The sequence below is a fragment of the Varroa jacobsoni genome, unplaced genomic scaffold (genome assembly GCF_002532875.2).
Source record: "Varroa jacobsoni isolate VJ856 unplaced genomic scaffold, vjacob_1.0 scaffold_1450, whole genome shotgun sequence".
NCBI classification, from domain to species: Eukaryota; Metazoa; Arthropoda; class Arachnida; order Mesostigmata; family Varroidae; genus Varroa; species Varroa jacobsoni.
This window is the reverse complement of record NW_019214352.1, coordinates 15,688-24,340: the sequence shown is the minus strand read 5'-3', so window position 1 is coordinate 24,340 and position 8,653 is coordinate 15,688. Positions and strand designations below refer to the sequence as shown.

General features: G+C 41.3%; 1 protein-coding gene across 4 annotated transcripts in view; it reads right to left on the bottom strand.

The window, feature by feature from the left end:
- Positions 1-615: 615 nt before the first annotated feature.
- Positions 616-8,653, bottom strand: part of LOC111270156 (uncharacterized) — a 21,689-nt gene continuing 13,651 nt past the window's right edge. Inside the window, exons 2-4 of one of the 4 annotated variants that reach the window (XM_022850217.2) lie at positions 4,659-5,453; positions 2,594-2,759; positions 616-1,182 (exon numbers count right to left, since the gene is read on the bottom strand). In XM_022850217.2, coding sequence (XP_022705952.1) covers positions 5,280-5,453 — 174 coding nt within the window. In that variant the 3' untranslated portion in view covers positions 616-1,182; positions 2,594-2,759; positions 4,659-5,279. The remainder of the gene's footprint in view (positions 1,183-2,593; positions 2,760-4,658; positions 5,454-8,653) is intronic. The other 3 variants (XM_022850216.2, XM_022850218.2, XM_022850215.2) reach the window with 3 other exon arrangements.

Here is an 8,653-nt window from a genome sequence, read left to right as displayed (position 1 = left end):
CGAAATCGAAAGCATTACAATTTCGACACGAATCATTTTACAGAAGAATAGAATTAGAAAATGAATAGAAATAGCGACAAATAGAAGCAGCCGAAATAACGCTAGTCCACTGCGTTGATTTGCTCTTTGTATGTGGACTAGCCGATGGATGTAGCTATGGAGCTTTCGAATCGCAAAAAATCGTTCGTATAAATAACTCATTTTCTCTATGAAGATCTATTATTAACTAGCAGTTACTAATTAGCTTCTGTTCCCATCTAGACAGAAATCATTCTTCATTTCGCTGCATCGATGCGTATTTATATGACCCAAATTGTCTTCGTTCTTGTGGCGCGCTCAACAAATGGCGACGATCTTCCTCGGAGCCATAATACACCGTATGGCTCCGTAGATCTGTACGTGTCTACTAGTGATCCCAGCCTCTTTAGGCCGTCTAATGGCGCGTCACGTATCTTGCAATGTCTGGCAAATCAGTTTCGCCAAGTTACTCAAGTTCTCGAAAGTTTAACAGCAATAGCGACAATTGTTTCGCACTACCGTTTCGTACGAATGGTTCTTACTATGAATGTATTCTACTCTACCATGCCTTTTACTGAAAATGACAACACTTCTACATCATGTCGATACGATTATATTTTTCATTTGTTTGTCAACGTTCTACCGCAACGTACAATTATATAAAAACAGCATTTTTTTTTTTATTCTTCTTATCATAATTTCATTACGAATAATTGTTGTCTAGCAGCGGTCACTATATATATATATATATATATATATATATATATATATATATATATAGAAAACAGAACTGTTCTATACTAAATTGTTTGGCAGTCTGAGTTACCTGGGTTTATATATAGATGTATCTGCATGTTTCCGCTAGAGCATGAAAATAACTATGGCTACATGTTATATCATATGACCTACACGTTTGCATGTTTATGTCAAAACTTATTGTATATATACTGCATTTTATACAACAATTTACAGCTGTGTGGCGTCCTTCTCAAACGTCACCATATTGCCTGTTCAGTAACGGTAACGGACCAGCGAGCATTCTTCAGAGGCTATTTGTTGCATGCGGGTAGCTAGCGTTCGGTGGGATGGCGTCCTAGGTTGGTACTATGGTAACAGGTTGATGAAATGATGAAGGCATGACGGTGCCTGACGTGAACTTTCAATCTATATTCGAGGTCAACAACAAAGAACAACGGTCACAAACGAGATTGGGTATCAGTAGATGAAGTTCTAATATCGACACAACATCTTCACGACATAAAATACTGTATGAGAGGTGGCAGTCAAGATTATGTCCATCGGGACGATATAGCAAAAGTACGAAACGTATGATTTTATGTCACAGAAATAGGTTGACTGATACTAAACTATCACATCGCATTCGTTTACGCTCCGATTAATAGAAAACCAACAGAGGAAACGCAAAGAGGAACTCAGAATCATTTGTTCATGAAGACTATTGCAAGCAGCAAGTTGGTAAAGCGTAAAAGAAACTTCAGTGGACTAGAGCTGTGTTTGACACTGAAGATATCGTTCGTAAGCTTCCATCCTTTGTGATTAAAAGGGCCGTATAGATTATTGCTCCGATATAAATCCGTTTCGGAACGCGTCTAGCTTATCTTAATCTATAATGCGCCGATAGCCGATAAATCTATCGTGATTTTGATTTTACTCACTTCTTAAGAGTTGCGAAGCAGTGAAGTCGCATTACAGTCATTATTTGCAATTATTTTTTTTACCGCGCTCCGTAGCAGCTAATCCATGCTCTTGCATAGACAGGAACGCTTGATCAGCTACCAGCGGAAGCAACGAGGTTCAAAATATATACTAGCACCGTAGAAAACTGAGTGTGCCGAATGAAAATGCAAAAAAACATATTTACGCCTCAAAGCTCACTCTTGACAAGAAGCTGCTTTTCACGACACAAAGCGCGCGCGTCTTGGCTACAAAATGTTTAATTCAGGCCATGTTGGCACAATGCGTATACGTTTTAATTCTACTTGAATTATATTCTTCGCGCGGTCCTGTTTATAAATAAGCAAACAAACGTTTTTACGACACCTTACAAACATCTAGAAAAAACTAGGATTCAACAGAATTTACTTGAAAGTTTTTCCATGGGGCGAAGGAAAAACTAACGGGTTCTGTCTATCCTGTCAAAAGGACACGAAAACAACTAACACCGGGTCAAACTATGATCTCATAACATCACTAGAGCAGTCTCTGCGCTCCAATAAGGTACGTTTGACCAATCATTGTCAACATGTACACCGCGTGTGTGTGTGCTTCAGGTGGCTGGGCATCGTTTCATTTAAAAAAAGCTGAAAGGACGTACAAAAAGAAAGGAAGAGAGCAAAGCACACAAGAAGATCTGAAGGTTTTAGATCAACCTTGTTTATTTCAATGGATTAGTGGACGACCGGGACGTTGGTGACCGTCAGCCCGTCGTCATCCAATAGGCGACAAACACCAATTACAGAACCTTTGCGGCTGTTTTCGCTGCAGAAGGTAACATCATTAATAGCAGCATCAATCAGAACGAGGTGGTGAGGAGAAGGCCTACTTGGATACGTACGCTGAAGACATACTATGAGAAGACGCAACTGTTGTTCCTTGTGACACAAACTGATTTGGCCGCCGTTGAAAAGATTCGCGCGCCCACACACGATCAACGATATTTTGGCGGTTACCGATCACCAACAGACGTCAGCAGACAAAGACATAAACAAACCCCTCGATGGCTAATAGAATCAAATAAGAACCGCAGCGCAGACATTACAGTTAGCACCCGCTAGTTACACCGTTAGAGAATACCGATCTATTAAGACAGCACCGAACAGTTTGAGCAATTGATCAATGCGGGCAGTAGCAGCTATAACGCTTTCAGCGAGTAAGCGCCATCATAAATAACAAATTCTATAGAAGCTAGGGAATGGACGGCTAACATATTGGAGGGTTCGAAAACATAACGGCGCCCTATACGAGAATGTGAAGGATAAAGGTGGATAAGGTTCACAGGGGTGGGGTGGGATTGGGCCAATGGCGACACGACCGCTGTAGCCACCGTGAATGTTATGCAACACGTCTCAGCCTTGCAAGGTTTCGCACGACGTTCTGGTCACGCGCCCGCGCCCGCGCTGACCACACAGTCAAAGAATGAATTCAGCAGGCGGATAGCTCCGGGCATAGAATCACGAATAATGTACGAACGAACGAACGAACGAAACTGTCGACCCAGAGAAGCGAACACGCTTACACAGCTCACCTCATAACGACTCGTATTTCTGCTGCTACGGCGGCGGCGGCTAGCGATAGCAGAAGCTAGAACAAACTGCTATTCTTCGTGCTGTTGTGTATTTCTGCTCACGCTGATGTTGTGTCGACAAGCAGAACATTTTGTGCCGACAAACCCAACATATATTTACACACTACGACGGTAAACCTCCAGCGGAGCTAAAAGGCGGCGGCAGGCGCGGCGCCAGGTGATAGTACTAGTCGGTACCACCGCAGAGAGAGAGACGACTGTCCCGCAAAGACCAAATGGTAAGCAATACAATCGCGTTGTCGCGATCGCTGGCGACCTTATCGATTGACTAATTCTGTACGTGCCCAAGCTGCCGCTGGAACCTCATAGCTCCGGCACCTGTTGGTGGCTGAGGCGCGATGACCGCACCAGCTCACGGTCAAACAAGAAACGTATATATATATATATATATCTGTACTTAGAGTCGTTATTGAGCATGACATACAAGGTGGCCAGATATGAAGAAGTTGACAATTACACATAAATAGCAAAGTTTATAGCGATACAAAAATTGCCCAACTGAATTGATCTATGCTCGTGTTTGTTCGGTTGTTATTGTGGTGTCCTCTCGATAGGTGAAATGGGCCGGTTTTCTTTCACCTAAGCTATACGCACTGCAGGCAAACGTAGCGAACGACATGATGGAAAATACGCTGTAGGGGAACGTAATTATTTGTTCCACGTCCTGTCTCAAGAAATGAATCGTTATTGTGAATGTGTCCTGTGATAGTTTCGTGTCGAGTACACACACTGGAGAAGACCTGCGGTGAAAATTCACAGGACACAGAAAATCCGTTCAGATATCTAACATTGTGAATCTGAAAAATTCTATAACTACACGAATATGTCGTAAAGCGTATTCTATCACCAGAATAGAGTCGGATCCGGTCATAATTGTCACTTTTATATACATGACACGTTCTACCGGGCTGTCTTACCCTCTGCCTCTTCTTAGAGTTGTGTTTTGTAACCCAGCATCTACGGCGCTGCACGGTATCATCCTACAGGTAGACCTATCATTATAGTAGTACATAATTACGATCGTTGTTAAAAATAACCACCAGCAAGTATAACGAAATATGGAACGAAACACCATCAGCGGAGGTATAGAAGCGTTACATACGAAGATGATCGTTCCGCCTACCTTAGCTGTCCGATGTGTGTCGCTTACCATCGATCCCTCCACCACAGCGGGGCACGACTATAAAGCTCTTAATAGCTGGATATAAAATACGATTTTCTCTGTTTTTAGGTTTATTTAAAGTTTTAAACGCTAATAACTTTTCGTGTCGTTCGTAGTACTGCGCTTCTTGCTTATCGTGCAGAGCCAACTTACCGATGCTTAATTTTTCTGAAGGCAACCTCAGCTGAAAGTTCTTCTCTGCCATTTACTTACGCAATGATGAAGTAGCATCACACCTGTTTGGGTCGAACAACAAACACTCTTGGGCGTTGTCTGGGTCGTGTTATCGTAGATCGACGTAATCCGCAAAACGAATGGTGCAGTATGACGGTACTCTTGTTGTTTTTTGGCAATGAGTTAGGTAATAGTTGAGTTGGTGTTATAGCATCCGTAATTTGAACACCAGTAGCACACAGATCGTCTTCGTGGAAGGCTCCCTGGGTGCATTTTAGCAAAGAATGTATGTGCATGTGTTGGTCCTACGCAGAACGCGAGAACCCTATGCGAAACTGGAGCTGTTACCATACTCGGCAAATTGCGAAAATTAATTTGGCAGATTTGCGGGCTACGTTTTATGCACGAACGCGGTTGTGATTAACCTTCAAGGTACCCGGGAGACAAGGCAGTGCTTGAACAGGCAGGGTTCCTCTAAAGGCTACCGGCTTCAGGTTTCGCAATTACCGCATTGTTGCGAAAGAAATTTAATTAATAAAGTCTTTAAATGATCCAGAAGCCTGGGATAATTATGATAAGTTGTTTGTAAGCTGACAAAAATTACACAAGTGAAAAAATTGGCACGGTAACATTGGCTAGCATTTCCCTGCCGAAGGTGATCATCTGCGCTTCAGCAATGGGAATTACGTTCCAGGGATCTTCGTTAATGATACGATTGAGTAACATCGAAAGCGCGGACGTCACCCCCCCAAGTCCGCGCATTCGTATGTGGATCTGAAAGGCAAGCGTGCACAAAAGCAGACAACAATCAGTGATTAATGACAGTTTCAAGGTACACAAAACGGTTACAAACTGAGAATTATCGATTCGGAATACGCGCTCCGGAAGAACGCGGAAATGCATACCTTCTTCGTGGGTAACCACCGTCGTTATTTTGGTTAAATTAGACTAGTCTGGATGAATGTTTGAAAGCATCGCAGTACGACTCACTTGAAGTCAGTTCTTCAATGGAATGGAGCGGAGCACACGTATATGGTTATCTAATGATGAAGCTATGTAACTTTTCTTCAGATAATTGTCACGCTCGCCAAAGGGGTTGAAACAAGTTCACAGAGGGCGTATTACGCTAAATGGTTAGTACAATAGATTCGGTATTATCAATAGATAGGTGGTCATTTGCATTCACTTAAATGATCTACGCTCAACATTTCGGGTAAAATGAAGGTTCAATTGGTATTCAGTACTGCTTATGGAGAAGGTAAACGAGTGGGGAAATAGGAAATTGGAATGTTGTGAAGTGTGATGAGAGACAAGATGGAAAAACTTCAACGCTACTGCATACGCAATTAATCTATGAAGACCAGCCGCGAACGTTCTACGCAGGTTTGCTTACAAAGGTTCCGTCCAACACAAATATAAGGACGCAGTAGTTTTACTGGTTAATATATCATTCAGTTGCTGGGCAATTTTTGCCGTCAGATTGTTGTGTTCCATATGACAGTTGGAACGACTAAATTTAAGCATGCGTTGAGCAAATAGATAGACTGGAAATATTTTTACAAACTAGATCTGTACTACATCTCGTGCATATAAAAGTAAGCACTTGTGCATCGTACAAATTGAAAATATGGACGATTTTTACTGTTACTGATACATTAACTGTCAATTCTTTTATTTATTTTATACCGCAACAAATAGCAACAAAACGTTGTTCGTATGAGTAAGTGCTCCTTTGTGATGTCTGAAAGTTACTGCTACATGTACACTCACTTCCTAACCTTCTTCGTAGATTTACGTACGTAAGCCAATTGTACATCCATGCTTGAAACTCGTCATCGTACTGTGCGAGTTCATTGATGTACTATGACGTCGTTAAATTAATGACATTACTTACTTGAAACGGCAATCCGTCTTCTCCTGACACTTTCAAGATATGGCTAGACCAATGTTATACTATTTTTCCATACGTGTGTACAAGAGTTTGTATTGGAAATGTATCGTCCTATCGCACAGGGACTACAGTAATCGTATCAGCAACTCTTCGTATAGCTGGTGCTGAAAAGCTTCCGGATTTGTCCGAAGGCTTGGAATGAAGCAGATATCGGATCAGCGTATGCTGGAGAACAATACAAGCATTGACAAAGAAAAGCCTCTTATGCTTACGCAAATCGCAAACACGGTTGGGGGTCAAATCACTCAGCATAGGATGATGTTGGGGAGGAAAAGAAGCCTGACTGCTGCTCACTAGCTAGACGAGCGAAAAGTTTTTGCCATGCTTTATGCTTCTATTATTGGCCTCTAAAATTTAGCTAGAGTACTTAAATGGCGTCCATTTTACGACCTAACGAAAAGTAAATCTGTACAGGGGTCGCGGACCAAGCAAAAAAGGTCACTGTTATGACTTCGCTGCTGAAAAAATGATTGCAGCTCTATTTTGCGAAGTCCTATATATGACACATATTTTGGACTACACTATACCAGTTCTAGATGATTATACAATTTGGTACGAACTCTGCGTGGGTTTGTGTGCTGCTGCCTTCGTTTGAGGCTACCCAACGCAGCTCGGCGTATTGATTACAGTAGCACGAAATGGGAACAGTTGAACGTGAAGCTCGCGACTTCGCCCAGTATGAGAATCTTTCTATACGACGATTATTTGTCTGTGTAAAATAGAATACCTTACTGGCAATAGCAGCAGATTAAACAAGTTCTGTTTCCAGAAATACCTCGAAAGTACTACGCGGATTTTGCTACATAAAGCGCTTGAAACAGGTACAAATATAGTACGTAATTGAGTTAACGCTACCGCATCATTTGTCTACACTCAGGGGGTGCAGACTACCCCTGGAACAACCCTCCTATCAGCAGTGACTTAATGTATTGTAGAGATTTTTCTTCCCATAATTCAGTTGTCTCTTGCGAACAGTTCGATCAAATTGGAATTATTTACTCCTTTTAACGGTCTCGTCCATTGGAATAGGAACACCTCACATTTTCGAAAATACTGCATCGTTAACAAATAGCCCTTCGCAATCAACTACCGGGGTGAAACCATGGTTTCCGTCCCTGATTCGAATTTAATGATTCTATAAGAAAGGCAAACTGAAAGATATATTTTTTTTATTAAAAAATACATTTATTATATAGTGCTTATTAGATTGCACGTCTCTAATCGGACTTTTCAACAGACGGAAACGCAGCACCTTCTTAACACGATTGTTCGTATGTGTATTCCAACCAGTTGTTAATATTAAAATGCTACCAAACACTTGGAAAGAAGGTGATTTAGTGAAAAAAAAAAAAAAAAAAAAACAAAAAAAAAAGATTATCGTCTGCCCGTTCCCATATTAACATCGAATCCCTTAACGGCACCTACGGACGGAGTGGTAACATGAAAAATTGAAAGGTAAATCTTATAGCGTTGGGAACTGAAAATATTTAGTCAATATACAAAGGCTCAGAGGTCGCATGAGGTTCGTGTGAATTGTGTTACGCTATTTTCCAGAGGATTCCACTTAATTTTGAGAAAGTCCAAAAACATCCTAAGTTACAGCAGGAACAAGCTAAACAGTCAAAAACGAGCATGCCTCCAAAAAGCCAATAAGCTTTACAATTGAAATATTTGAGGACTAGTCAAGGAGAGTCGACTAACCTCACGCTGATATAATATAAAAAATAAGATTTGACCTGCCAGCAGGATTTTTTCAAACAAAAAGTTCTTCAAAAACCGCAATGGACTGAGATATTGATCAAAAACATACCGATGAAAGAGGTCTATTATCAATGTGAAGTACATGTGAAAACTGAGAATGGAGCTGCTAGGCGTTGAACAGTGGTAACTGAAGGCGCCGCCTCTGTTACTCTGGTCTCATCAGATAGAAGTTAGTTAATTGTCCATTTTTATACAAGTATCATTGTAGACACATATGTGTACAACATGTTTCATATTTGTGTACAATTCTCTAACGTTGACT